Raw genomic sequence first — 28,000 nt, 5'->3', positions numbered from 1 at the left:
GGGACCAATATGACATTGACAAGCCAACAGCTCTAGACAAGAGTGCAATCGGCACATGCTGCCATGACTTTATACACTTGCCACCTTCCTAAGCAAAGGAAATTATGCAACCGAACAAATATAAAAAAGGCAGAAAATTTGTTGAATCTCATCGTCTTTCAAGCGAAATTTCTCAGGATTCCTTTTCAGTCACATCTCAATCCACTTTCTGGCAAAGGTAATCCTCTCCAATCATATGTTTATGAAATCCTTAATCCTTCGTCCTCTTCACATGTTGATCTCTCTCATAAGTGAACCCACCTTTCCTTTTTCTTGCACATGAGTCGGTGAGGCGCACATTTTCTTCACAACTGGATAAGATTTGTGTGTATGGGAATTCAGTTAGAAGATAGATAGGAATCGCAAGCAATTGTAATATTAGGGTTCACTTTGATGTTGTAGAATTCAGTGTAATTCCTCTGAAGTTGCGGAAAACACGAATCGTAGAACATCTGGAATCCATCAAGGGAGAGAAAATCGTCTGCGGATCGTGTCGATTGATTCATAAATGGCATTCTACAGCTCCAACTACTATGAGGCTGGTGATCTTGGTGAGTATAGTTTAACCCCTTATGCTGATATTCATGATCATCATGCTTCTCTAGATCAAGGACCAACATCTTATTATTATTCCAGCCATGAGCCCCCCACCCAAAACTCGTATTATTATTCTAGCCATGAGCCCCCCACCCAAAACTTGTTTCAGTATGATCCAACTCCATCTCAATATTATTATGCTTGTCAAAATTCTTACACAAAACCTCTATCCATCAATTACTACCCAAATGTTTATAACCCGAGTTATGATGCTGAAGCGACTCAGTTTATGATATCTTATTCCGTTTCCTCCAAGTTTAATGAGCTTGAATTTGAAGAGTATGATCCTACGCCTTATGGTGGGGGATTTGATATTGCTCAAACTTACGGAAAGCCCCTTTCGCCTTCACTTGAAACTTGTTATCCTCGTTCTTCTGGGCCTGCTGCCCTAAGTCCCACCTCTTTAGAAGGTGTCGCTGATGGCTCTATCGTGCCGTGGAGTGGTAAGCAAGAACCCTCTGAGCAACCCCCAAAACCCATCAACGGAAGCCAACCGATGCAGGCGGTTGAAGAAGAGAAGCAGCACCAAGAGAGGATAGAAGATCAGCCAAATAAAGTTGAGGAAAGTGAAGAAGTTGTGCAGGGTAGTTATGAACATGAGCAGCAAGTGTATAATCAAGTTCCTAGTGGATATGGACTGGAGGCCATGGATATTTGTGAGAGTTTGTTTGGGTATTGGCCTTGCCTGGCTCGTGATTTTAAGAGAGGCAATGGAAATGCTGATTCTTGCTATGAATTTGGTAGTGGTCAAGGAAGATATGGGAATCCATGGAAAGGAACTGCAGATTATCTTTTCGGAAGCTCAAATCCGTATGGACAAATAAGGGATGAAGGAAGCAACTATTTACAATAGGCAGGATTGGATAAACTGAAGATATTAATTTGGAGATTGTAAGAACTCTGTCTTCTTGTTACCCACAACTTTTTCAAGTTAGAATCTTTGTTTGTAAGAATGAATAATGATGTTGGACAAAGCATTCTTAATAAAAGCTTCTTTGGAAGTGCTTATTTGTAAAGTGGTACGCACTATTGTTTTTGGAAGTGTTTTTACTGAAAGCGTTTCTGTTAGAAGCTAGCACAAAGAAATTTTCACTAAAAAATAGTGTTTCATGAAAAAGCATTTGGTAGGTGCCATCCAAAAAGCACGATAAATGACTTTAACAATCCGAAAATACTTTTAAGTTTTTCTTTCGAACAATATCAAAAACGTTTCGAAGGAGTAAAAGCACTCCAAAACACTCTCCAAATCTGTGTTTGTTCTTAATCAATTCTTGGAGTAAATTATTGTTACTAATTACATTCTCTGTTAAGGCGACATTAATGACAGCAGTTAAGGCATCAGCAGGCAAACTTAGGAGGGAAAGGACCATTAGCATGCATGGATCAAAATCATCGAATGGAAGCATGTGTGCCTTATGAAGACATAATGATAAAAGGTTCATCAAGAAAGCATACGTCGGATTTGATGGTTTATAAACGATCATGCTGCTTGATGCATCAACAAAATAATCTTCCTTAAAAATTTGACAAGAATAATGAAGTTTATGTACGGAAATATGATTACATACACCAATTTTCTTAAACATGATTGTGACATCCCACATCGCCCAGGGGAGTGATCCTTAAATGTATATTCCCATATCTACCTAGCACGAGGCCTTTTGGGAGCTCACAGGCTTCGGGTTCCATGGGAACTCCGAAGTTAAGCGAGTAGCGCACGAGAGCACTCCCAGGATGGGTGACCCATTGGGAAGTTCTCGTGCGAGTTCCCAGAAACAAAACCGTGAGGGCGTGGTAGGGCCCAAAGCGGACAATATCGTGCTACGGTGGTAAAGCGGGCCCGGGAAGTGATCCGCCCCAGGCCGGGATGTGACAATGATAGATTCTTGTCTAATTAGGAAAAGAAGTATCGCTAAATTATTAACTAGTGTGCACCTCCTAGAAGGACGCGCAACTAGAAGTATACGACACTAGACACAAGGACGCGCAACTAGCAAGGGATGGATATTTTAGTGTGTCGGGAATACGTTCCTGTACAACAAGTGTCATAATATACATGGTTGGATACTTGATCAAATAATTTCCAAGCACTTGTATTATGACACTTGATACCGGGCTATGTTCCTAACACACTGAAAAAATTCTCCTAAAGAGTTGAGTGTGACCAAAATACGGAGAGAATAAGGATATTTTGTATGTATGGTTGGACAATCACATGATTCGAAAAATATATAATAAAATATTAATATATAAAAAATATTACTCTTACCCCATCACATTTTTGGTATGTCCGTCCATCCACTTTGTGTAATAAATTACTGTAAAATATTACTTATAAATAAAGAAATGAAAAAACTAGTAAATAAATCTTATTGAAAAAACTAGTAAATAAATTGTACCTTTTTTTCAGTTTGTACATTAACATCTTCTCATGGTAGCTTTCCCCAAAATGAAACCTTAAATAAAAAAGAAAACTATCGAAAAGAATTTGAAAATTTTGAGTTTTAATGATAAAGATAAAATAAAGACTAAAGTGAATAGTATTGAGATTGACATTTTAGTATAAAAAATATAATTTTTCGTTAAAATGAACTGTACCGAAATTTTTTTGATAAAATTCTCCGTATAAAAACCTTCTTTGAAACCTCAGACATTCAGCTTTTGTCTGTCCTTCCTTCGCACAATGTCTCTGACACCAATATCTTTGCTCACTCTCTGTCTCCTTCTCTTCCTTCTTCCTCCCACCGCCACCTCAACCCTCCACAACCTCCTCCAAAGCCAAGGCCTCCCCGCCGGGCTTTTCCCGGACAATGTGAAGTCATACAATCTCGACCAGACGGGCCGCCTGGAGGTGCATCTGGACCGCTCGTGCATGACCAAGTTTGAGACCAGAGTCTACTTTGAAAGCATAGTCAGAGCTAATCTCAGCTATGGCGTGCTCAGAGGCTTGGAGGGTTTGACTCAGGAGGAGCTTTTTCTTTGGCTGCCGGTGAAGGGAATCTCAGTGAGCGATCCGTCTTCTGGGCTGATTTTGTTTGACATTGGTGTTGCCCATAAGCAGCTTTCTCTCTCTCTCTTTGAAGACCCCCCTGTCTGCAAGCCTCAATCTCAAGGTACAAAAAAATCTCATCTTTTTTCTCTTTCCTCTCTCTACAAATTCAGTAAATTGTACAGATCTTTGAAATGAAATGTGACTTTGGGAATTCTTATTCCCCACAATTGAATTCCAATTGTCTATTTGATATTTTGATCCAATGTATTAGTGAAGGGAAGTAATTTCCGCACACCCTTTTCTCCTAAGTACATCCCGGTTTTTATGTGGCGTTTTAATTGAATAAATCTTAGGAGGGTGCATTGAACGAGAAAATGAGTATATGGAAATCATTTCCTATGCATTATTGCAATTTTTAGCATTAAGGTTGGTAAAATTGACATTAGAACCATGCAATGCAGGCATTTCACTGAAGAGTGAAGGAGGAAGGAAGATTGGATTTCAGGCCCAGAGATGAAGATTTGATCTTTTGTCACTTGACAGTTAATCTTTCTCCTCTTTTTGTTTTGTGGGTATTTTTCTCTTTTAATTTTGCGCAAAAAAGATTGAATGTTCATAGAAGCTTGTTGGGATTGTAAACAAAAGGAATGGAAAAGTGAGGCTAAGATTTGGAATCAAATGGCGCAATTTTGGAATTTTGCTCAATTGGAAATTTTGGGGTTTTTATATTTTTGTCTCAGTAGTTGCTTGGTCCCCAAGCCTGCAATATTGGTTAGCTGTCTTGTGGTATTTGCTTGTGTTTGTTTTTGTTGACACTTTCGTGGGATGGTGCAGTCCCTTATGTTCTTTTATGTTGTCAAGCTATAGCCAAACAATTTTCCATTTCTTTAATTAATACCTTCATTTAGATTAAATTAGAATATCGCTCGGATCAAAACATGATGTTCCAGAACCTTCTGGATTGCCATATGCCAAGTGAAATTAACAAGTAATCAAAACAGAAAACAATGTTAGTTGTTTTTCAAGTTGTGTTGTAATTGAAAGTGATTGTATGATCTGATCCTTCCATTTTGCTCTATATGTCATTGATGATCTCCAGCATCAATTCCCGGGTTTGCTCAACTTCGAGCGTTTCGCAGGAGAATCCCTGAAAATCATTAGAATTTATATTAACTTCTGGTGCAGATAAAATTTCACAGCTTTCTTTGTTTTTGCTGTGACTTACCGTTACACAGGATGAAACCATCATTGCTCCGCTGGAGGTAGTGATGCTGGTGTCAGTGAGTTCGAAGCCAAAGGCGGTCATGGCTCCCATCAGTTTTGTGAACCCTCCTCGTTTCTTCTCGAGGACTGCCTTCACCCAAAGTTTGTTCCCATCAATCTTGGTCACATTCACCTCTGTCTGCCAAACCAGCAGCAACATTGCAAATATATAAGCAGAAAAAAACTCCTATATTGTCCTAAGAGATTGAATATGCTTAGTTGTTAGCTGGTTGTTGAAACCTGAATCCCGAATATCTTCATCTCTTCTGCTGCATCAGGATGAGTTTCTTCTGTGTTCGGCTCCAGTGTTTCTTCTGATGATGCTTCCATCTCAAAAATCTGGTCCTTGAGGAGGTTTACTTTCTGCTGCAGCTCCTGGATGTAAGTGATGGCATCCTCAACAATGGTTGCTTTGTTCATCTGAAACACGGCGAAAAACCATAGATGAGATACTCATGTTAATAACGGAAACTGGTAAAATTTAATGCAGGCAATCAAGGACTTTGAGTACTTGCATTTGTGATATTCGGAACCAATGCACGTAGTGCAAGGAGTCTTCCACTTAGCTTCTCCCTTCTCCTCCTCTCGGCGAACAGATTTTTGGATTTGAATTCGCCGTCAGTTTTGGATTTGAAGCTCATCCTTCCCCCTCCGCTGCCTTCTTCTTCTGCTAAGCATAATTCATCCAAGACACAACTCACAGAGTTCATATTTCTGGCTATGTTTTGATCAAAGTTAGTTTTAACAAGTGAGAGAGAGAGAGAGAGAGAGAGAGAGAGAGAGAGAGAGAGAGAGAGAGTAGTTTCTGTTACGAAATCATATAGATGGTCCTCACAAGGGTATCATTCCATTGTGTGTGAGGGAGAGGAATTTTTTAGAGTCTAACTAACTAGAGAGAGAGAGAGAAGGAGAGAGAAATGTCCTAGACATTCAGTTTAGTACGTCCAATTGGTTAGGGGTTGTTTTAATATGTACATTTATAATATATTTTTACTGTAGTAATCTTGATCGCTCAATTTAATCCGTTGGATGAGTTTAAAGAAAGGAACAAGAAGCAGCTTGATTTCAACATCTAGCATTCACACGTGTATGAGGTTTGCTTTTAAAAGGAAATTTTCACACTCGTTTTCTCTTTATGCGCTTCTATCTTGTTTTCTAACTCTTATTTCTCCCTTAATTGATCATATCCAAAAGTTTAAACAAACGAGTAAAAGTGGATAATGAGAAATAGAGTGCAAAAATCAAACGATTGTTTTTGTTTTTGAATATATTCATGTCATGCCTGCTGGTCTTGTTGACCGGAAAAAGTACATAAACGTTTGAAGGTTTGTTAGGGCAGACAATATTCCTTTCTTGTAGAGTGTAGAGTACACTTACTTTGTAAGGCCGTTCTTTCTAAATATTGTCTAGCAACTCAGCTGTGCTCCGTGTACTTGTTCATGTCACATTACTTTTACCAACAGTCAACAGAGGAAAGGTAAAAACCAAACAAGTTAATCTGCAATGCTCTGAAGACTTGTAGAGGGGGTGGTAGTCTATTTTTTTATTTTTATAAATCGCCCACTGAGAGGGAGCGGGATTCAAACCAAATTGTACATATCTTCAAATAAAGGCTCGTTTGGAACTGTTTTTAAAATAACTGAAAAAGTTTTTAGAGAAAATGTTTATAGGTTTCAAAAGTACTTAAAGTGTTTCATGCAAGAAACACTAGTTATGTGCTTTTTATAGAAAATATAAAAAGTATTTCAAGTGATTTTCTAGGATTAACAGACTTTTTACTAAATATTAGTTTCAAAATTTCTTTTACAAAAAAAACGCTTTTAGCTATATCAAAAACAATTCCAAGTGAGCCCTAATTTTTTCGTAGTTCATCTTTTTCCCCAAAACTTCTATGGCTAAAGACTGGGCTTCTCTTTGCGTTCGTTGACCTTAAACCATCACTTGACCTAGTCCAACATGCTTAACGGGTTCAATTTTATTTTGGGCTGCTGTCAAGCCCAAACCCAAAGAGTTAGAGTATAAACAAAAAGAACCACAACCCGGCGGCCACCATTTCCGAGACGATGTCGTTCTCTCGCGTCCTCCAGCGCGCCTTCTGCACCGCCACCCAATCCAACGCCGCCACCACCACCAACAGCATTGGCGCCATCTCCACCGACCTCTACAAAGAGCGCAACCTGAAACGCCTCGTCGAGAAGTTTAAGAAGTCCTCCGAGCTCTACCGCTTCCGTACCAAAACCCCCATTTACGAGGACACCGTCCGCCGTCTCGCAGCCGCCAAACGTTTCAAATGGATCGAGGAGATCCTGGAGGACCAGAAGCAGTACCCGGACTTTTCCACGGAGGGATTCGCTGTCCGACTGGTTACGCTTTACGGGAAAGCTGGCATGTTCGAAAATGCCGAGAAGGTGTTCGACGAAATGCCTGAGAAAAGCTGTGAGCGCACCGTCTTGTCCTTTAATGCCCTCTTGGGTGCTTGTGTTAACTCCAAGAAATTCGACAAGGTTGATGAGGTTTTTAGAGGGGTCTCGCAGAAGTTGTCAATTGAGCCGGATGTGGTGTCGTATAATACTGTGGTCAAAGCGTTTTGTGAAATGGGTTCGTTGGAATCGGCGGTTTCAATGCTTGTTGAGATGGAGAATAAGGGTGTTGAGCCGGATGTGATCACATTCAACACGATCATGAATGGGTTGTATGTGAATAATCAGTTTTTGGCAGCCGAAAAAATATGGAGTCGAATGGTGGAGAAGAATGTTGTGCCTGATGTTAGGAGCTACAATGCCAGGTTGCTGGGATTGGCTTCGGAGAAGAAAACTAACGAGGCGGTTGAGTTATTCGAGGAAATGAGGAACAAGGAAGTGAAACCTGATGTTTTTAGCTTCAATGCCTTGATCAAGGGATTTGTTAATGAGGGGAAATTGGAAGAAGCTAAACAGTGGTACCGAGAACTGGTGAAGAGTAGTTGTGCTCTGCAAAAATGGACTTTCCAGATGCTTGTTCCCTTTGTTTGCGAGAAGGGTGATTTGGACTTTGCCTTTGAACTCAGCGAGGAAATTTTCAAAAGGCGCCTCCTTGTCGATGTGGAACTATTGCAGGTTGTGGTGGACGGGCTGGCTAAGGCTTCCAGAATCAATGAAGCAAAGAAGATTGTGAAGCTTGGGAACACAAATACTTACCGGCGTTACAATTTGCAGTTGCCTTCGGAGGACTAATGTATTTCTGTTGTTCTTTGTTCTGTTTTGCGTGTTGAAACATTTGTGGTTTTATTGCTAGACCCTTTAAATTTTACTATTTAAATTCGTGAAAGCTTCAATAATTTCTTCACTTTTATAGCCTTGAATAATTAGTACACAGACTCAGTTTCATACAGCATGGATTTCATATACACCTCAAGAGATGGAAGGTGCTGGTTGTCATCGTAATTATACATCAACGGGACCATTCTTGCAAGATTAAGGGAAGCCTTGGTGAACGTCGCTGGAAAAAGGGTAATTTGGAGAGACCAGTTCCTTGTTCAGGTTCTTCCATTCTTTTTAAATCATATTCACAGTATTTTCTTGTGCTTCCTCCATGGAAGAACCTGGATGTTCTTGTAAGTAGCACCTTACATATGACCCGTCGTGCCCACTTTGATTCTCATCCTTCAGCCAAAATAAGCACATTTTGAGAGATATGAACAAGACATTTACTCTATTTGCAGTGTTTGATATGAATCTAATTATATATAATCACCTCTGCGCTTCCAAAATCGTCCCAAAGCCGAAGAATTGCTGCTGTGGAAGACACAATTGCTGGAGTTTGATTCAACAGCTCCACACTTTGTTTGGTTATACCTTGACCCAAGAGAAAGAAGATATGCACCATCACCACATTGACACCAGAAGAAACAATACCATTCTTTAAGTAGTCTTCTGCCTTCGGCAAGTGCCCCGATTTGAACCATTTTGCTTCTAGTAAAAATGCATTGCACAGACTCCCCCACTGCACGTAATTGTAGAACGAAATATCTGTTAAACCTTTCTTGAGCAAACTAGTAGTTAAATTTCATGACACTAATCCGGTTTAATATATCACCGCTTTCTTCAACGAATGTAACGGGTTCCACCCGTGCTTTTGATAGACCTCGCAGCTGATTTCATTCGTTATATTGTAGAGAGCCTCGAAACATATCTTCATATAGTCCGGTAAGTGCTCTATAGCACCAATTTCCCATCTGCAGCATAACATTTAGCGACCAATTTGTGGTGAAAACTGGTGAAGCAAATTAAGAAATTACAGGACATTTTACCTATTGACAGCCTCAGTGAAGAGAGTGAGTTCATCAAGCGTCCCATAAACATCGAAAATGTCATCAATCAAATAGATGAATGAGATAGGTTTTGTGAGCTGAATCCTCTCCTCTGACAAGTTTGGATCTGTTAGGCATGCCATGGACCAAATGTACCATTTAACTGGCTCGTCTCTTGCAAACTTCAGCTCCCTTGTCAATCCCAGCTCTTTCCACCACCTAATTAATTTGTTGGATGAAATAAACAGACAAATTAGGGTTTCTAAAGTACTGCAGTTAAACGTATACTTTTTCAATGCGGATATATTCTCAATATTGCTGATATTGTGGTATTTCAACCTCGTAGATATGTATCTAACATGACCGCTGATAAGTTTGACAAATTTTTTAAAGGTGCAGTTAAATGCACGACAGAAAAAGACAGTATATATGTATATCTCTACTACTTCTAAAGTCATCATCAATTAACTTACTTGGAAATTTGAACAATCTCCTTGTGGTGTAGGGACTGAACCAAATTAAAATCCGTTTTTGCCACTTCTTGTAGCATATTTAGCCATCTATTATTCACGCCAGCTTGGGAATTAGAAAGAAAAAAGTTCTTGGCCATGAATGCGGCCAAGCTTCGGTGGTGGGGGCACCCCAGTGTGTTCTCCACAAGTCTGGCCTCATGAGGACCAAGATATGACAGTGATCTATTTAGGAGATGACCGCTCAATTTTCCAGCTTCATCAAGTGCATCTTCTCCTTCCATGCTTAGTTGTGAAGCTTCATACACACTCATCAATCCCTTGACCTCTTCACTGTTTAACCTTTGCTTAAAATACTTTCCTTCTTTTTCCTTGAAAAGGTTAAGCACATCTGTAATTAATAACAAAAGTTATGCTTGAGAGTGATTGACTGGTAACGGGTATCAATCTACAAAACTATGTACATATATGAAACAAATTGTTACCGAAATTTTATTATACTACTCACCCTCGGGCACGAAGTGACCATGTTGTCTGAGTAGCCGGAATCAAAGGGAAACTTCATGAAGGTCATTTTGTTGATGAGAAAGGGCATTAGCATGACTAGATACGATTAGGTCAATTTGTTCTTCGAAGTGGTAATCGATACCTAGACGTTGAATGGCATCGATCATGTTCAAACTTTCTTCTCCTACTCTGCTCAATAGATTCCTGAATACCTCCAACTTTTGTTCGTGTTGGGAACGAATGTCATCCTGCAAACAAGGTGGAGTTAATGGAATAGTGGACATAGGTTTGGATATATTTAGCTGAATGAGATTAGAGTGCCCAAGATGTAGGTTCATTTTTTGAGCAATATTTGGAGGAGTGGACATAGCAAAGATGGCCTGAGAAGAAAATGCCATAGTAGGAAGAGAGAAATGGAGCAAACCCAAAGTGAATGAGAATGACAAACCCAAAGAGTCTTGGATTATATTTATAATGGAAAGATGGTGTGTAAATCACCAGTCATGGGAAACACTCCTTTTTTTTTTTTTTTTTTTTAAGAAAATCTCGACCATATAAGAGAAATTTGATAACGAAAAAAAAATGTGAAACACTCTTTCTAACTAGGGGGGTTTTTTTTTTTTTTAAAAAAAAAAGGAAAATCTGGACCATATAAGGGAAATTTGAAAACGAAAAAAATGTGAAACACTCTTTCTAACTAGGAGTGGAGCCATGCATAGATTGTAGGTGGCCTTGGCCCTCCCGCATCACTTGAGCAAGCTTGCATGTGTTCAAAAGGAATATAAAGGACTTCGAATATGTTTATAAGAAATTAGGTTATTTTTGATAAATTAATTTATGAGTGAAGATTAACGACCATACATGTTTTACATCACTTAATTTGCTCATATTCTTAATATAATAAATTTTAGATGAAAACCCTTTTTTTTTCTTTTCTTTTTTTATGCGTTTAGAATGTGTTGTCCATTCCAAATAGAATATTGTGGTGTTTTTGTATTTGATTTATTTTTGTGGACTACAAGTCTACCAGTACAACCGTACAAGGCTATACGACGAAATCCCATGGGCAAAAAATCTCGACGGTACGAAAAAATCCCTCATTATGTCATAATTTTATGAGGTTCGAAAAAAACAAAATTGCCTGATAATGTCATGAGATTCTACAGTTCGGACTGTTTATTTTAAAGAAAAATTATATTTTTACATTAAAAAATTAAATATGATGTTGTTCACTTTACCCTTTATTTTGTCATCATTGTTAAAAATCAAAGTTTTTAAATTATTTTCATTAGTTTTTCTTTTTAATAAATATCTTCGTGATATTTGTACCACATAACATATATAAAATCCCTCTTCTCATCAATTTGGAATTCATTATTAAAATGCTCGTGTGGCGAATTTTCAAGCCTAATATATGAATAACACATATGGGTTATGTGACCGTTGAGTTTCACACTCGAGACAACTTAATTTGGTATCATTAAAGAATTTGAGATTTCATCATAAAACTAATTGGTAATATGAGGAGTAATCTAACTTATTTATAAACATATGAATCCGGAATCCCTGTGATTCATTTTCAATAATAATTATACATCAATGGGACCACTCTAGCAACATTAAGAGCGAGTTTTGTGAATGGTTGCTTGGAAAATGGTGGGGAAGAAAGGGAAAGATGGGCGCCGTTGGTCGATGCTGAGGCAGGAGATAGAGGGAAAAAAAAAAAAAAAGAGAGAGCAGGTGGTTAGGGGAGGGAGGATTGCAGAGGGACAAAACGGGGGTGGGTTGGGCGATGAAAATGGAGGAGGAGAGGAGAGATGGGGGTTTGAGGAAGTGAGGAGAGAAGGTTGCCGCGGACCCAAGCCGGAACAAGGGCTGGAGGTTGGAGGCACCGGATCTAGGGTTTGGGTTGGTAGGCGACAAGATTAGGTTTTTATTTATTTATTTAATCCTTGAGAAGATTAGGGAGAGTGAATGAATGACGAGTTTTCCTTTGGAAACAATTTTATTTTTATTTTTTTTAGAAAATCTCGACAGTACAAGAGAAGAATTCTTATATGTCAATTTAATTAGTTCATCTTATTAAAAATTAATTTAATGTATCGTTTTATCACATTATGTGGTAAAGTAATGTACTACAACAAATAAGTAATTCATTGATCAATGAATCAAGTGATGGTCCCTCATCAAAAAGAAAGAAAACAAAGACAACCATGCAATCATAGAACTACTAAAAGGTGGGGACGAATCGAGCCAGTACTTATTGTGTTGAGAGAGTGAATTTTATTCATTATCAATTTGATTTTTCATTGACTAATTAATCACATTCTAACATGATAATAACTTTGTAAAATTCTTATTTGCGAGATTTTGTAATAGAAGACTGGTATGAGAATCATAAGTTTCTATTCTTTTTTTCTTTTAATAAGAGGACAGCCAAAGAAGGTAAAAAAAATAAAAATAAAAGCACAATATCACCATCTTCCAAAACTAACAAGGAGAGCCAAAACCAAAGCCACTCTTGAATCCAAACTATATATAATTAGAGCAACGCGATTAAACAAAGCTTGCATGAGGTCTCTGGTGACCTTTTCCTTTCTCAAACTTGATCAATCTATGCTTGGCTAATGGCTGCGCTGGTTACTTGGCGTTGTGCAAGAAAACTATCATAAAGCAGCGACTTCATATTCTCCTCAAGGCTTGGAAGGCGATGTTGAGAATTATAATCATACATCAATGGGACCATTCTAGCAACATTGAGAGCAAGTTTTGTAAAAGACGCTGAAAATGGATTTGATGCAGAGAAACATTCTTGGTTGAGAAACTTCCATTCTTCCGAAATCCTATGGACAACGAATGCTCGTGCATCTTCGTCTGAACAACCTTGGTTTTCATTCACGTAACACTTTATGTATGAACCATCATATCCATCTTGGCCCTCATCCTTCAATTAATCAAGAAAATATAATTAATACTATATCTTCTTTTTTTAACAGGTGCTAAACGTAACTCAAACTAAGTAAATTAAGTACGAACCTTGGCACTTCCGAAGTCATCCCATAGCCTAAGAATCGTTGCGGTTGAGGATATAAGGCTAGATATGTTGAGGTTGTCCAGAATATGTACAGTTTCCTTGGTTATAGCTTGACCCAGTAAGAAGAATCCATGCGTTAAAACCGCAGGCACCCCTGAACTGATGAACCCATTGTTCAAGTACTCTTCCGTGTTTGGCAAGTGCCCGCAACTAAACCATCGCGCTTCTAGTAGGAACGCTTTGCATAATGTTGCCCACTGCATGGATACAGCAATAGTATTAACAATAATTCAAGATCTGAACTGCAACGATTAAGTCCTTGAATCAAAAGTTAATTTATATACCGATTTTTTAAGGGACTCTATAGGGTTCCATCCATGCTTTTTGTGCACAGTGTAGCTGGTTTCATTGGTAATGTCATAAAGAGCCTTAAAACATATCTTCATGTAATTTGGTAGTTCACCAGTTGCGTCAATGTCCCATCTGCATATATAATTAATTACATAATTATTGTTTTGTCATACTTATGTAAATACTGTGTATCAAAAGTGAGGGTAAAATTGAAAAAAAATAAGTACATAATTGTCATTTTCTCAAAAAAGAGGGTAAAATAGGAAAAAATAAGGAAATGATTGTCATTTTGTCAAAAGTTACAAAATTACTATTTTGCCCTCATTTTGTCAATAGTGTGTATCAAAAGTGAGGGCAAAAAGGAAAAAAAAGAGTTGACAAGGAGGATTCTCATAATATTATAGATAGATTAATTACATGCGTGATGTCAACGCATGACTATGAATTTAGACTGCTGATTATACTCATGCATGACTTAAATTCACAGTTTAGCAATATAATCACATTTTATGTGCACACTGTTGTAACATGTAGGATATCATAAAAACACGCAACACGTACCTCTCAACTGCAGCTGTGAAGAGAATGAGTTCATCGAGGGTCCCATGAACATCAAAAATATCGTCAATTATGTAGACAAGAGAGATCGATTTTGTGAGTTCAACCCTTTCCTCTGATAAGTTTGGATCTGCAAGGCATGCCATCGGCCAGGTATACCATTTAATTGGCTGGTCTCTCACAAACTTCAACTCCTCAGTCAATCCTAGTTCTTTCCACCACCTAATTAGGATGAAAAATATTGTTATCAATTAAACGGAGTACTAATTCAAAATGAAGTACTTAAATCAGTGTCTTTGATCTGAACTCACTTGGATACTTGTTGAATTTCATTTCGGATTAGAGATTCGACCATTTTGAACTCTAGTTTTCCTAGCTCCTTCAAATCATTGACCCAATTCTCCTTTCCTTCGAAACTAAGCAAGAAGTTTTTAGCCATGAATCTTGTCAAGCTCTTGTGATAAGGATGCTCCAATGAGTACGCGACCGCTGAAGCTCGATGATCATCGAGATTGTTATGCATCCAAGCGGTAAGAAGCTGGTGGCTTCGTCTTCCCTCTTCAACAAGTGCCTCTTCTCCTTGGAAACTCATATGAGAAGCTTCATATAATTCCACTAGTCCGTTTATGTCGACTTTGAGTTTCTCATTGTTCTTGAACTTATTAAACACATCTGTTATTCACAAGAAAAATTAATTACTATACTAGCAATGGTGACATTAACTGAAAATATATGCTTCACTTAACTGGTCGTTTTAGTAAAATAACATTTTGCTGTAAAGTTAGCACAAAGAGGAGAATTGAGACCAACCTGTGGTTACATGATAACCTTGCTGTCTCAGTAGTCGAAAACGAAGTGAAACCACACGAAGCTCATCACTGCATTCATCGTTATAAGCTCTCGTACATTGCGTTTTCATTATTGCTTCAATCTCCTCTTGGAAATGATAATCAACGCCGAGGCGTTGCACCGCGTCGACCGCAATCAATTGTTCATCTTCTCCGATATTTGCGAGTGCATCCTTCAATTCCTTCAATTTTTCTGCATAGCGAACCTGAAGGTCGCCCTAAAAGGGGAAACATTGAACTTAATAAGACACCAGATTGAATTAATTACATATTAAGAGAAAAAAGAGAGAGAAGATACTGTGTGGAGTAAGTAGGGTTAGTTTTGGTACATCTGGGTGAACCGTGGAGCAATTTGGATACTTAACATATATACAGATTACTTAAGGGGAGGGATCCCCATTTTTCTGAAAAAATGGGAACACGCTCCCCACCGTTGGATTTAATTTTAATGAAATTGTGTGGTTGAGATTGTATGGCCTGTGTTTGAATCTTAATCACACAATTTCATTAAAACCAATTTAACAGTGGGGAGTGTGAAAAATGGGGATCCCTCTCTTTAAGCAATCTATATATGTATATATATGTGTGTGTATATATGTACAAGTTGGGTTATTAGTTTTGGAACTTACAGTAAGTTGTTCGTTGGAGGAAGTAGGGTGAGCTTGGAGAAAGTGTGCCATGTTCTACAAGAAAGAAAAGAAAGAAGGAAATTCGAGTTCTGGATGAGAGAATATTCTTGTTGGGAGTTAAGTGAGGTGATCAGCTCATGGTGATTCCTAGTCAATTTATAGGACAAATATCGCTTGTCATCCCAGGCAAGATGGCGAAAGCATCCAGAACGCGTTTAACATAACTTTAACGTGGTGGGATCAATATGCATGAGTGGCGCTGAGTACTTGAGCTCGGTCCGTGCCTAGTACACATCGTTTTTCACGATTTTTTTGTTGGGAAAAGAAGGAAGTTGAAGAATCCAAATCACCTTAGGCCGTTTTAAGGATCTGCATGTATTTGCTGTAAAATTTAGTCAACACCCTTAGTTATATGCTTAACTATTGTAGCTCCCATTTTTAACCGCGCTTTGGGGATGGGGGTGTCATCAGATTTTGGTGGGCAAGAATGCATCTAACCTCCCAGTGATATTTCTTTTATCACTCCCCCTGAAATTTCATTTCAATTTTAATTTTACCTTATAAAACTCAAATCTCGCATACTCCTTTTTAAGGGAGTAGCGAAAAATAATCTTAAAAATTTCAAGACTTAAAGCCAAAACCCTATAAAACTCTTCTCATTCTAACAGAGGATAGCCCCATAAACCGAAACCCTATCTACCGCACATTTTGGAGGTGGATTGTCTGCTCTCCTATTTTCATACTCTCTTCATGCTCTCCTATTGGTATGGTCATGGTTAAGCTACGTCAACATTTCATATTCCTATTACTTTTTGTTTTATTATTTCTATAAAAAATTAATATAAAATATTAACTTAACTTTACCGTGACCTCTCATATCACAGGAGGGTATAAAAAGAGTATGAAAATAGAATAGCACACAATCCATCTCCCACATTATTGGGCTAAAAGCTGACGAAACCTTAATTCAGAAAAACGTGGTCACTCTTCTCATTCTAGCAGAGGATAGCCACATAAACCAAAACCCTATCCACCGCACATTTTTGGGCTAAAAGCTGACGAAACCTTAATTCAGAAAAACGTGGTCAATGGGTTTAGATAATAAATATTATTTTTTTGGTTTTTTTTAAATATATATGTAACTATTATTTTTTTTTAAATCAAGTAAAATCCAACTTAGGAGTGTTCTGGAAGCATGATCCAGTCTACTATGTGTCAAAATATAAAAGGTTGAATACTTGAAAAAACAAAATTTTTACCATTTATATTATAACACTTGGTATACCAAACTGTGTTCCTGATAATTAAGCAGATTTTTGTTATTTCTAAGGCATCTGCTACTAGTTAGACTTCATGCAGAACGTAGTATTATGATGCTAATAGATGCGTTGTATATCCTTGAGTTGGGTTAGGCTATCGTTTTCGATTGTGTTGAAATCGGGCTTCAGGCGTCCCCTACAGAATCATCGATGTAACTGCAGTTTTTTCAACCAAAAAAAATGACCATCATTTTTCAAGCAAAAATAACCAAGTATTGAATAAATATGCCATTTGAAACTGTTCGAACCATTTCATGAGGTCTGAAAAGTTTTTTTTTTTTTTTAAAGAGATTATATTCACACAACCCAATTTACTTCTTCCACATCTTTTAAATTTTTTAATATTTTTTACACACCACTAATATTTGATAAAAAAATATTAAAAAAATTTAAAAAATGTGAAAGAAGTAATTTGAGACATGTGAATATAATTTTTTTTAAAAATAAAAAATACGTACCCTAATAAAAAATTCTAGCCAGAAACATTACCAAAATATTCTATATGAACTTTAATTCGAAATTTAGGGTGCTGCGAAAATTTGCTAAAACGATAAAAAATCATGTGTTCCTTTTGTAAAAATGAGATGAATTTTTGCGACATCTTTCCCATGAGCTTTGTATGAGTTTCAAAAACCGAGTAAACCTCGTCCTCGTGTCGTGAGTGTTAACTCATACCATTTATTGAACGTGTATGAAATCTTTTCCGTGCGAAACGAGGAAAATGTTACAGGTCATACTATTTCTTGAGTCAAATACGTGTATTATTATCAATATTTAAAAAAGTCAACTGTAGTGTCCCACATCGCCCGTGAGGGCTTGGTCTTTGGGCCTTATATATCCATGCCTGGTGCTTCAACTTTGAAGAGGCCTTTTGTGGTGGGAGATGTGGTCTGCGGACTAACACTCGGCCACAAGAACAAAACCGTGCGGTAGCTCTGCTGCGACATAGTCCAGAGGGAATGCCAAAGCAGACAATATCTTCAAGGTGGGAGACCGGGATGTGACAATTTGGTATCAGAGCCAGACTCACGGTCGTGGTGTGCCGACGAGGACGTCGGGCTCCCTAAGGGGGGTGGATTGTAGTGTCCCACATCGCCCGTGAGGGCTTGGTCTTTGGGCCTTATATATCCATGCCTGGTGCTTCAACTTTGAAGAGGCCTTTTGTGGTGGGAGATGTGGTCTGCGGACTAACACTCGGCCACAAGAACAAAACCGTGCGGTAGCTCTGCTGCGACATAGTCCAGAGGGAATGCCAAAGCGGACAATATCTTCAAGGTTGTGGAGACCGGGATGTGACAATTTAATTGTAGTGTCCCACATCGCCCGTGAGGGCTTGGTCTTTGGGCCTTATATATCCATGCCTGGTGCTTCAACTTTGAAGAGGCCTTTTGTGGTGGGAGATGTGGTCTGCGGACTAACACTCGGCCACAAGAACAAAACCGTGCGGTAGCTCTGCTGCGACATAGTCCAGAGGGAATGCCAAAGCGGACAATATCTTCAAGGTTGTGGAGACCGGGATGTGACAATTTGGTATCAGAGCCAGACTCACGGTCGTGGTGTGCCGACGAGGACGTCGGGCTCCCTAAGGGGGGTGGATTGTAGTGTCCCACATCGCCCGTGAGGGCTTGGTCTTTGGGCCTTATATATCCATGCCTGGTGCTTCAACTTTGAAGAGGCCTTTTGTGGTGGGAGATGTGGTCTGCGGACTAACACTCGGCCACAAGAACAAAACCGTGCGGTAGCTCTGCTGCGACATAGTCCAGAGGGAATGCCAAAGCGGACAATATCTTCAAGGTTGTGGAGACCGGGATGTGACAATTTAATTGTAGTGTCCCACATCGCCCGTGAGGGCTTGGTCTTTGGGCCTTATATATCCATGCCTGGTGCTTCAACTTTGAAGAGGCCTTTTGTGGTGGGAGATGTGGTCTGCGGACTAACACTCGGCCACAAGAACAAAACCGTGCGGTAGCTCTGCTGCGACATAGTCCAGAGGGAATGCCAAAGCGGACAATATCTTCAAGGTTGTGGAGACCGGGATGTGACAATTTGGTATCAGAGCCAGACTCACGGTCGTGGTGTGCCGACGAGGACGTCGGGCTCCCTAAGGGGGGTGGATTGTAGTGTCCCACATCGCCCGTGAGGGCTTGGTCTTTGGGCCTTATATATCCATGCCTGGTGCTTCAACTTTGAAGAGGCCTTTTGTGGTGGGAGATGTGGTCTGCGGACTAACACTCGGCCACAAGAACAAAACCGTGCGGTAGCTCTGCTGCGACATAGTCCAGAGGGAATGCCAAAGCGGACAATATCTTCAAGGTTGTGGAGACCGGGATGTGACATCAACGATGCGGCAATAATACACGAGAAAACATGAGCAATAGCTCATAGTTTTTTTTTTTATTTTGGATTTTTATCATAAATAATCATTGAAATCAATCATCCAATCAAAATGGTATTTTAATTTGAAAATCGATCAATGTAGTCTCTAAATATAACTGCTGAAGTGGTCTTTTCGTTAAATTTTTGTCAAAACTTCATGGCTGACATGGCACATGTGGGACCTAGTAGAATTAAATATTCCCAGTTACTCCAGCTGGTTCTTGCCAAACCACGTCCACTATTGCGACGTCCGATTCCTCCCTCCGTCTGCAGCGCAGCTGCTGCCATGTCCACGACGTCGAGCGCAGTCGTGGTGTCGTTAGGGTCTCCCGAGATAGAGTCAGCACGCTACTCCACTGCACCCTTCCTTCCTCCCTCCCTGGACCCTTCCTCTCTCTCTGTAAATCCAAATCCCTGCACCCTTCCTTCCTCCCTGCAAATCCAAATTCATGCACCCTTCCTCTCTCCTTGCAAATCCAAATCCAAATCCAAATTCGTGCAAATCCAAACCACCACCATCCAAATTCCTGCAAATCCAAACAACCACTTCCTTTTAAACAAATTTGAAAATTAAAAAAAAAAAAATTAAAAAAAGAACAGAGGAGATCGAACGATCTACTTCCCCCTCCGACCCAATCCGGTAATCCCTTCCGCACACCACCCTACTCTCCTCATTACTCCCTCTGATTACTCCTACGTTTTTTTTTTTTTTTTGTCTTTGGAAGAACCAAAACATGCAAGAAAACAACCCATGATTTCGACCTCTCTCTCTTTCCCTCCTCCTGGTGTCTCAAAGATTGTGTCTTTCTGCAAAACATGGTGGGGAAGATGGTGGCTTGGTGCTTGGGTTGGGTGCTCACAGGTCACAGCCTCTCACGAAGTGTGTGTGTGTTTTTTTTTTTTTTTTTTTTTTTTTTTTTTTTTTAATTTTATTCATTTGTTATTATTTTCAGAATATAAAATTAATTATTTTTCAAAATTTTATTTTATGTGGGACCCTACATGTGCCATGTCAGCACATTAACCGAAGTTTTGACAAAAATATACCAGAAGAACAATATTGACTTACAACACTCATATTCAGGAACTACATTTATTGATTTTCAAATTCAGAGACTGTTGATTGAGTATGTCAATTTTCAGAAATCATTTAAGATAAAAACCTTTTTTTTTTTTTTTGATAGAATAAATAAGATGATCCTGCTCGAGCAATTTTATCATGACCTAAAAGATCAGATAAAGCATTCGTCAACCTCACCTTCTTACAACTTCCAGAGATAACTCATACAGAAGGCAAAAAGAAAGAAATTAAGCAGGCAGGAAAGGTGCCTTTGCAACACAGATGATACATTTTCGGTTCCTATCCAGTGAGTACAAACTAGCATAACGAAACATGTCTCATGCATCCTGCTTCGTGGCTAATTCTGCGTACCAACAACATTTACAGAGCTATCGAGTTCCATAGCTCGTAAGCAATATAATAACTTCATCTTCTAACTTACCAAGTTGATGGTTTTTATTTTGTTCACTTCGAGGAGGGAGAATTGAGCTTCTTTTCGAGTAGCTTGGCCTTTCGAAGAGCATCCAAGGCCTCAGCTTGTTTTCCAGCACGTTTCAAATTTACCGCCTTTACCTTCTCAGCCTTGATCTGTTCTTCCAGCTGACTTCTATCTTGGATTATGTTACTGTTCTTGCCAACATTAACTTTTGAAGGCTCTGGTCTTTCCGGGCCTTTAGATAAATTAGTAGCACTTTCAATTCCAATTTCTTTCAAGGCAGCCAGTAGTTGAGGATCAAGAAGCCCCTCAACAGAGACATTATCCACTGATTCTACTTTGTCAACGGTTGTGGAATCATGAGCAGCTGACGCCTCCAACTGATTCTCAAGTGCCTTGGCTAATTCAAACTCGGCTTCTGCTTCTTCCATCCGACCCTCCCTACGCAACTTCATAGCCTGACGTTTGTGGCCAAGAGACTCCTGTTGCAACTTGAAGCGATCACGACTGGACAAAGGTTTTGGGTCCGAGGATGGTGAACCGTGATGCTTTTGGATAGAAGATGGGATGTCTCGTGACTGTAATGGTTGGGGTTGGCTCTGCTCGCCAGTTGTATTTTGTGTGGCACTGGACGCCTCACTTGAAGTAGTTTTGGACTGAGGACTACCTTCATCAAGACACTTCTCCAATAACTTTGCCTGCCTTAGTTCCTCGCGAGCTTCAGTCAGTTTCCCTTCTCTCTTTAAAGCTAATGCTCTCCTCTTGAAACCCAGGATTTCTTGCCGAATGGCACTTTGGTTGCTCTGAGAAGCAGATTCCTGAACCGAATTTGCTTCATTAACATCTCGCTTATCTTCCTGTTTATCAAATTTATTATTTTGGCTTCCTAGATTTACATTCGAACATGTCTGGGATCCCAACTGAACGGGAGGACTGGCAGTAAGGGAATCAACAGAATCAAATTTTAGGTCATCATCTTGTTTTTCAGCAGGCCTTTGAGAACTTCTCCAGTCATCCCCCGTCAACAAATCCACTAAGTTTCCAGATTGGACAGGTGCAGAAATCTGACTAACGCCTTTGGCTACTCTTTGGTCATCTGGAAAATAATTTTCACCCGAAGCACCCAATTCCACTGGTAATGGTTGGTTTCCCTTAGCTAACTGTGAGGTTAGAGGAACAGACTCAGAATTCCTTGCTGATAACATAACTACTCTGTCAATTGGACCCATTGCCGCCTCAGTTAACCTTCTAACATCTGTATCATGCTTCAAATTCCCTGGCTTTTCAGTGTTAATTAGTAATCCGAAATTCTCAGATTTCTCTTCCCTTGAATCATCATGCAGACTCAAATCCTTTGGGGCTTCCATCTCTTCAATTTGAATCTCTAGCACTTTTGCCATTCTCAAAACTTCCTCAGCTTCTTTGGTTTCTCCCTTCCGTCTAAAGACAAGAGCCTTTCTTTTTAAATCCAGAAGTTCCCTTTGGATTGCACCCTTATTTCTTGATGCAGAAACGGCTGGTTTGGAAAAGGAAGTTCCCTCTGAGAAAAGTGCTGGGTCCTGTGTACTATTTCCTGTTACATTACCTCCATCTCCTTCCTCCTCAACACTATTAGGAGGAGGTTCAGTGATATCTTCCTTGGGTGCTTCCATCTCCATCATCTGGCCCTCTAGTGCTTTCACCTTTTTTAGCAGTTCTTCTGCATCCTCGGTCTCTCCCTGGCGCCTCAGAGCAAGAGCTTTCCTTTTCAACCCTAAGAGTTCCCTCTGAATCTCAGCTTTGCTTCTCCTTGATCCTCCAGCTGGGACATTAGCCGGGGGAGTTGCAGAGGGTGCACTGACCTTCATGGAGAGATTATCCGTTTGCTTAGAAGGTTCCAACGACGAGTTGGTCCCTTCATTATCATCATCATTCCAACCCAAATTCTTTAGCATAGAAAGATATGCTGGATCATGCATATCCTGATCTGTTACATTTTCTCCTTCCTCATCTGCAACTGGCAGACTTTCAGAGACATTGGGAAGCTCATGTGCCAAATCTGGGACTTTATTGCCAACAGTCCCAGGCATTGCCTTCTGTACAGAACCATTCTCTAGCTCTTCTAGCTGCTGTTCAAGAACCATGCCCTTCTTCAATTCTTCGTCAGCCTCATTTAATCGTCCTTCCCTTCTCAGAGAAAGGGCTTTCTTTTTTAAGCCCAGAAGCTCTTTCTGAATCATTAATTTACTTTTCCTTGCAGGTTTGGAGTCCGTACGTTCCATTGTACTAATACTTCCATCATCCACCATAAATGACTTGGACGACTTATCTGCAGTTTGTTTATGCATTGTCGCACGATCATTTGCAACATTGCCCTCTTGAGACTCAAGGCTTTCAAGGTCCCTTTCAAGTAGTTTTGCCCTCTTTAGCTGCGCCATTGCCTCTTGAACATTACCTGCCCGTTTATGATTAACTGCCTCTCTTTTTAATGATTGAATTTCGCTTAATAGAGCTTCCCTGTCAACGGCAGCAATCTGGGGAGAAGTTTCCGCATTATTAGAATCTTGAGACCATCCTAAAGATTGTAAAGCAGCAGCAATTTCTGGGTCCTCCATATCCTCATCTGTCACTTCGAAATGACCATCCAGATCATCAGAAGCACTAATAAGATGATCAAAATTAAAGCCATCCTCCTGCTCATACTGAATTGAAAATTCTTCCTGTTTGTCATCATCCATACCACGAATCAACACAGATATCTCATCATCGGATTCTCCAGCCTCAGCCAAGAATTCCTGTTCCTCAAGTTCCTTCTCTAGGACTTTAGCTCTTTTCAGTTCCTCCTTAGCTTCTGTAAGTTTCCCCTCACGCTTCAGCATGAGAGCCTTCTTTTTAAGTGCAACAACCTGGGTTTTGTCAATGGCCCTAGTACCTTTGTTTTTATTGGTCTTTTGTAAGACCTCTCCCAAAAGAGAAGAAAGTTCACCATCCAAACTCAGACTTGCTTGCTTTTTGTTTTCATCAAGGAGATCCATATCGGACCATCCTAGTTCTTTAAGCTCAGCAGAAAGATCATCTTTTTCTTTACCCACTGAAGGAGTGACCTTATTTCTTCTTCCAGATTCGGAAGGCCCATCTTTAATCTGGCTCTCCGCCACATTAGCAGAGAGTAAAACCTTTCTACGCTCTTTTCTCAAAGATATTTCCAATGCGTCAGCCTGCCTCTCAAGCTCCTTCCCTCTCTTAAAGGCTCTTAATGCTTCCGCAGACTTCCCTTCTCCTTTAAGGACTTTATACTTCTTTTTCTCATCCAAAGCTTGCTGACGCAATTCCTCAGGAGAAGCAGATCCACCACCACTCTGTAAATTAGGCTCATCAACAGAAAGACTTCTATGTATTTCTCCCACCCCCTCGTGGCTGGAATTTTGTTGAATATTTGAACATGATGCACTACTACCGGCTCTCTGCATACTGGAAACCACATTACTATTTGACTCTTGTCCTAATTCCTTTATGTCACTACCGAGAATCTCGTCCAAAACTTCATCCTCATGATTTGATGTCAACTTTGAACTCCCTGCACAGAAGGTTATACGTTTGATACACAAGGTAAAATTATAGGGCAGAGTAGTTAAACAAAAAAGCATGTGGCAGAAAGACATAACTAGCACAACCAGTGACTGAACAAAAATGTTCAATGCACAACTGAACTACTGACAACCTTAGAAGAAGTCAAAGACGGTACCTCTCACAGTTCTACTCTTGTGTCCATATCTCTCAAAGCGTGCTGCTTCTTCTAGCTTTTTACAAGGGTCGCATATACGCACAGGTGAATCACCTTGCCCACGTAAGAGCATTCTTTGCTGGGTGCAGCTGTTGCAAAACAAGCCACCACACCTCCTACAATGATGCTGAAATTCCAAAATGTATATTGTCAAGTACGGGACTGATAAGAGACTACGTAAGAAATATTACATCAAATCATATCAGAACATTAAATAAGATTATCACATCGAATCTTATCAGAACACTAAATAAGATTAAGTTTCATAGACAGTCCTCTACTACAGTTTTGTACCACAAGGCAAAGAGACTTATGTGCCTGTTTGCAACTCCTTCAAGAGCGGCAAAACAGCACATTCGGGCAATCAAAAAGCGGTTCTCACTATGTTTGCGAGAAAAACTTAATTGTAGAAACACCCCTAGGAAGCACTTCCAATAGGCTTTTCAGGAAGCACTTGGAACTTCGATGCACTTCAAATAAAACCACTTCTAGTAATAGTACTTATGAGCAAAAGTGCTTCCTACAGAAACAATCCTAAAAAGAGTCCTAAGTGTACATCATTAAACCAATTTTTAGCACAACACAAACCGTAAATCCCCATTCCAATCTTTTACTAAACAATCCTGTATCTCTACAACACAAAAATACAACACCATTCTTTCCAAAACATTCAAAACAGACAGCCTATGATTCCCCACAACGTTCAAAACGGAAAGCCAAGAATCGAAGAATCCCAATCTTGGTCGAATCCACATATAAAACAAAGAAAGCAGCAATCTTTCGGCACCCAAAAATCGAAAACTGAAGAAATACAAAAATTAGTAAAGAATTCACAGATGGCTCATTGGATCGAGAGGGGCAGAAGAAGAAGTGAACCTTGCGATTGATGAAGGTGAACTGAGAGGAACATCCCTGGCAGTGTGAGGCGTCAACCACCCAAGTATTCCCTCTCAGTGACGGCTTCGGCGGCAGCCCGATCTTCTCCAACATCTTTCCGCTCCGATTTTTCCGAATCAATCAATTAATAACCACAAAACCATGAAAACAAAATCGAATTTCTCTGAATTTTTTTTTTCAGCTTTAACTTTCTGACGGATCTTAAGCCTTGATACCCACAAAAAATAAATAATTAATCAATCTGATGGGTTTGATGAATCAAGAAGGGAAAGGAAAACTGATTTGACGACGACGACGATGTCACGTTGGATTAGAACAGCGTTTGCAACGCGGGTAATCTGACAGCGACAGTTTGAGGCCTCGACGATGACGATGACGACGACGATGACGACGACGACTCGTTGGGTGGGAGTTGGACAAATTTTTAGTTTTTTTATGAAACGACGTCGGAGGAAGAGACTCGGTGCAAATGTAACAGCCCAGTCTTTAGGTCTAATTGGGCTTTCATGAGGCCCATTATAGATTTTTGGTTTACCATTCATTTGAGGCCCATGGTGAGGACACAAAGCCCAGCAACGTATCTAGGTCCACAGAGGGTTTAACACGTGCATTTGTTAATATTATATCTTAGGCTTATTGATATCAATTATTTTGTCCACTCATATTATAGTCAAAGCGGTGTGGCTATAGCAGCCGCCAGGTGGAATCGAAGGTGGCAGAATTAGTTGACTGGTATATGTATTGTCCCCTAAGAAGTGGGAGAGGAGGCGGTGGCACTGTGGCGGGTGGAGGTGGTGGGTTTGTTCCATGGAAAAGAGTATTTGGACTTAGGAGACTAGGAGACTATGAGTGCAAAATACTCAAAGTTCTAAATACGTTAGATGCTAGTTGAACAGTAGGTTAGGATCTTGTGCTTAGCCGAGGTTTAGGTAGATTTATATAAGTTTATTATCATATCGAATAAATAAGTATCTATTTACATTACAAAAAAAATAAAAATAAAATAAAAAAACCTATACTTGTATTGGGAATCAAATAAAGATGAAATGCACTAAAGCCAATAAGCTTAGTAAGCAAATTAGCAAATTACAAATATAAGAACAGTTTTCACAACTGAATTAATTTAACAAATTCCTTTGTGTAGGTTACGCGTTGGACCATCTTCAAAGGAGATGTCAAATATGCCAAATAGGATTAAAAGATATTTAGGTGTTCTCCAATAGATATGTCATTTAACTTACTTTCTAGCTGCCTTTTTTGACAGCAAACAAAGAAAGAGTCAAATATATTTAATTAAATTTTTTAATACATGGATCCCATTAACAAACAATAGAATAAAAATTACAACTAATTTTGATTATTTTTTAATAGTTAATGTAACTCTAAGCCCAATAAAATAATAAAATAAATATTTGAAATATTGGCAAATAAGAGAATTTAGCATTTGTATTCAATTTGCCACATCAGCCATCAAATAAAATTTTGACATATTATATTTGACATCTCCTTTGGAGATGCTCTTACCCACTTTAATTTAATTAGTTAATAAAAACAACTTGGAACGGCCTAGCATGCCACCTAGACCGTCTAGTCGCTCCTCAATTTTAGTGACCATTTTGCACAAAACGCAACAAAACTCCACCTCGCAGCGCCTAGCACCGCCTAAGCAGCTGCTTAGGCCGATTTAAAACTAAAAAAATGCTATAAGAAAAGCTAGACAATGTAAATTTGAAAACATACAAAACTACATGATCTCCTCAAAGTAAAAGCTTCTTGGCTTAAGCATTCATTAAATGCACACTTCATCCAACAAGTTGGAAGACTACAACACTAATCTCACATTAATCAAGAATGTTTTTTTGTTTCTGGCTCTCCAAAAACAAAGATGCAGTGATCGTCTCAAAAATGTTGGTCCTTGGAGTTCTTACTTGATTCAAAAAAGCACCAGTTTTCTTGGTTGCAAGGCCTGCATTTATATGGCTCACGCAACCCCATTCCATTTTTCCTACTTTTTTACCGCTACAGAGTTGACTGGCTGAGGAGAAGACGTTGTTAATCATTGACTAATAAAGTGATTAGAAAACTAATTTGCTCCCTTTTCCATAAACAAATAGTCATGGTTAAAAATGCTTTGGTTTCAACCACCACCAAGTAGTCTAGTGGTTGGGACGAATTCTAGATCTGTATTCAACACAGTTAGTCTTAAGTTCGATTTGTTAGTCTCGCAAAAATGAATTATCGTGACTTCATTATCCGTTGGTCCCCTTTTAAATTTTTTTTTTTTAAAAATGCTTTGGTTTCTACAACCTCAGTTACTTGTCTCTACGAGTATAATAGAATGGTTTATGGTTGTAAAGTTGGGTTAATGAGCCCCCCAACATCCGTTCCCTTGCTAGATTGTTCGCTGATTCCACGCTTCTGCTACGACTAGACTCGAAATTTAATGATAAAAAATAAGTACAGTAACCAATACTATTAATTCAATCAAATGTCATGTCATATGATTTACAAAATTTAATTTAGACTATTACCCTTGTCCAACAAGCTATTGTTATGCCCTTTGAATCATGGGA

General features: G+C 39.3%; 6 protein-coding genes and 1 pseudogene across 7 annotated transcripts; 3 read left to right on the top strand and 4 right to left on the bottom strand.

Annotated features, from left to right (window-relative positions):
• Positions 1 to 5: 5 nt before the first annotated feature.
• LOC137725451 (uncharacterized) lies at positions 6 to 1,652 on the top strand. Its single transcript, XM_068464139.2, has 2 exons — positions 6 to 217; positions 442 to 1,652. Exon 2 carries the CDS (start codon positions 548 to 550, stop codon positions 1,487 to 1,489), a length of 942 nt encoding a protein of 313 aa, XP_068320240.2. The 5' UTR covers positions 6 to 217; positions 442 to 547; the 3' UTR covers positions 1,490 to 1,652.
• Positions 1,653 to 3,278: 1,626 nt separating this feature from the next.
• LOC137725452 (uncharacterized) lies at positions 3,279 to 4,323 on the top strand. The gene is made up of 2 exons (XM_068464140.2): positions 3,279 to 3,749; positions 4,090 to 4,323. The coding sequence occupies exons 1-2, from the start codon at positions 3,320 to 3,322 to the stop codon at positions 4,143 to 4,145; spliced, it is 486 nt and encodes a 161-aa protein (XP_068320241.1). The 5' UTR covers positions 3,279 to 3,319; the 3' UTR covers positions 4,146 to 4,323.
• Positions 4,324 to 4,572: 249 nt separating this feature from the next.
• On the bottom strand, positions 4,573 to 5,601 carry LOC137721395 (transcription factor DYT1-like). Its single transcript, XM_068460492.2, has 4 exons — positions 5,407 to 5,601; positions 5,132 to 5,311; positions 4,854 to 5,030; positions 4,573 to 4,775 (listed from the first exon to the last, which is right to left on the bottom strand). The coding sequence occupies exons 1-4, from the start codon at positions 5,599 to 5,601 to the stop codon at positions 4,704 to 4,706; spliced, it is 624 nt and encodes a 207-aa protein (XP_068316593.2). The 3' UTR covers positions 4,573 to 4,703.
• A 1,324-nt stretch (positions 5,602 to 6,925) lies between these two features.
• Positions 6,926 to 8,215, top strand: LOC137725512 (small ribosomal subunit protein mS79 (rPPR3b)). The gene has a single exon (XM_068464225.2). The coding sequence runs from the start codon at positions 6,955 to 6,957 to the stop codon at positions 8,101 to 8,103; it is 1,149 nt and encodes a 382-aa protein (XP_068320326.2). The 5' UTR covers positions 6,926 to 6,954; the 3' UTR covers positions 8,104 to 8,215.
• On the bottom strand, positions 8,200 to 10,630 carry LOC137725510 ((3S,6E)-nerolidol synthase 2, chloroplastic/mitochondrial-like; annotated as a pseudogene). Its single transcript, XR_015962204.1, has 6 exons — positions 10,158 to 10,630; positions 9,653 to 10,040; positions 9,180 to 9,398; positions 8,966 to 9,104; positions 8,624 to 8,872; positions 8,200 to 8,532 (listed from the first exon to the last, which is right to left on the bottom strand). The product of XR_015962204.1 is annotated as a (3S,6E)-nerolidol synthase 2, chloroplastic/mitochondrial-like (transcript).
• A 1,915-nt stretch (positions 10,631 to 12,545) lies between these two features.
• On the bottom strand, positions 12,546 to 15,736 carry LOC137725509 ((3S,6E)-nerolidol synthase 1). Its single transcript, XM_068464224.2, has 7 exons — positions 15,577 to 15,736; positions 14,910 to 15,165; positions 14,411 to 14,771; positions 14,103 to 14,321; positions 13,535 to 13,673; positions 13,193 to 13,447; positions 12,546 to 13,100 (listed from the first exon to the last, which is right to left on the bottom strand). The coding sequence occupies exons 1-7, from the start codon at positions 15,625 to 15,627 to the stop codon at positions 12,771 to 12,773; spliced, it is 1,611 nt and encodes a 536-aa protein (XP_068320325.2). The 5' UTR covers positions 15,628 to 15,736; the 3' UTR covers positions 12,546 to 12,770.
• Positions 15,737 to 20,472: 4,736 nt separating this feature from the next.
• Positions 20,473 to 25,872, bottom strand: LOC137725834 (uncharacterized). The gene is made up of 3 exons (XM_068464637.2): positions 25,407 to 25,872; positions 24,492 to 24,657; positions 20,473 to 24,323 (listed from the first exon to the last, which is right to left on the bottom strand). The coding sequence occupies exons 1-3, from the start codon at positions 25,518 to 25,520 to the stop codon at positions 20,797 to 20,799; spliced, it is 3,807 nt and encodes a 1,268-aa protein (XP_068320738.2). The 5' UTR covers positions 25,521 to 25,872; the 3' UTR covers positions 20,473 to 20,796.
• Between the last annotated feature and the right edge of the window lie 2,128 nt (positions 25,873 to 28,000).

Source organism: Pyrus communis, chromosome 5 (assembly GCF_041283825.1).
Source record: "Pyrus communis isolate YQ-2024b chromosome 5, ASM4128382v1, whole genome shotgun sequence".
Classification (NCBI taxonomy): domain Eukaryota; kingdom Viridiplantae; phylum Streptophyta; class Magnoliopsida; order Rosales; family Rosaceae; genus Pyrus; species Pyrus communis.
Note: the sequence above shows the minus strand (reverse complement) of the source record. Positions and strands in the feature narration are given on the sequence as shown.

Excerpts from the sequence above, each read along its gene's own strand:
- LOC137725512 (XM_068464225.2), top strand. The coding sequence starts at position 6,955 with ATGTCGTTCTCTCGCGTCCTCCAGCGCGCCTTCTGCACCGCCACCCAA.
- LOC137725451 (XM_068464139.2), top strand. The coding sequence starts at position 548 with ATGGCATTCTACAGCTCCAACTACTATGAGGCTGGTGATCTTGGTGAG.
- LOC137725834 (XM_068464637.2), bottom strand. The coding sequence starts at position 25,520 with ATGTTGGAGAAGATCGGGCTGCCGCCGAAGCCGTCACTGAGAGGGAAT. Across the intron at positions 24,658-25,406 it reads TCACCTTCATCAATCGCAAG|CATCATTGTAGGAGGTGTGG; the intron begins GTTCACTTCTTC and ends TTGGAATTTCAG. Across the intron at positions 24,324-24,491 it reads CAAGAGTAGAACTGTGAGAG|GGAGTTCAAAGTTGACATCA; the intron begins GTACCGTCTTTG and ends CCTTCTGTGCAG.
- LOC137721395 (XM_068460492.2), bottom strand. The coding sequence starts at position 5,601 with ATGAACTCTGTGAGTTGTGTCTTGGATGAATTATGCTTAGCAGAAGAA. Across the intron at positions 5,031-5,131 it reads TGAAGATATTCGGGATTCAG|ACAGAGGTGAATGTGACCAA; the intron begins GTTTCAACAACC and ends CTGGTTTGGCAG. Across the intron at positions 4,776-4,853 it reads TGGTTTCATCCTGTGTAACG|GGATTCTCCTGCGAAACGCT; the intron begins GTAAGTCACAGC and ends AATGATTTTCAG.
- LOC137725509 (XM_068464224.2), bottom strand. The coding sequence starts at position 15,627 with ATGGCACACTTTCTCCAAGCTCACCCTACTTCCTCCAACGAACAACTT. Across the intron at positions 14,322-14,410 it reads GAAATTCAACAAGTATCCAA|GTGGTGGAAAGAACTAGGAT; the intron begins GTGAGTTCAGAT and ends CATCCTAATTAG. Across the intron at positions 13,448-13,534 it reads TAGAGTCCCTTAAAAAATCG|TGGGCAACATTATGCAAAGC; the intron begins GTATATAAATTA and ends GTATCCATGCAG.
- LOC137725452 (XM_068464140.2), top strand. The coding sequence starts at position 3,320 with ATGTCTCTGACACCAATATCTTTGCTCACTCTCTGTCTCCTTCTCTTC. Across the intron at positions 3,750-4,089 it reads CTGCAAGCCTCAATCTCAAG|GCATTTCACTGAAGAGTGAA; the intron begins GTACAAAAAAAT and ends CATGCAATGCAG.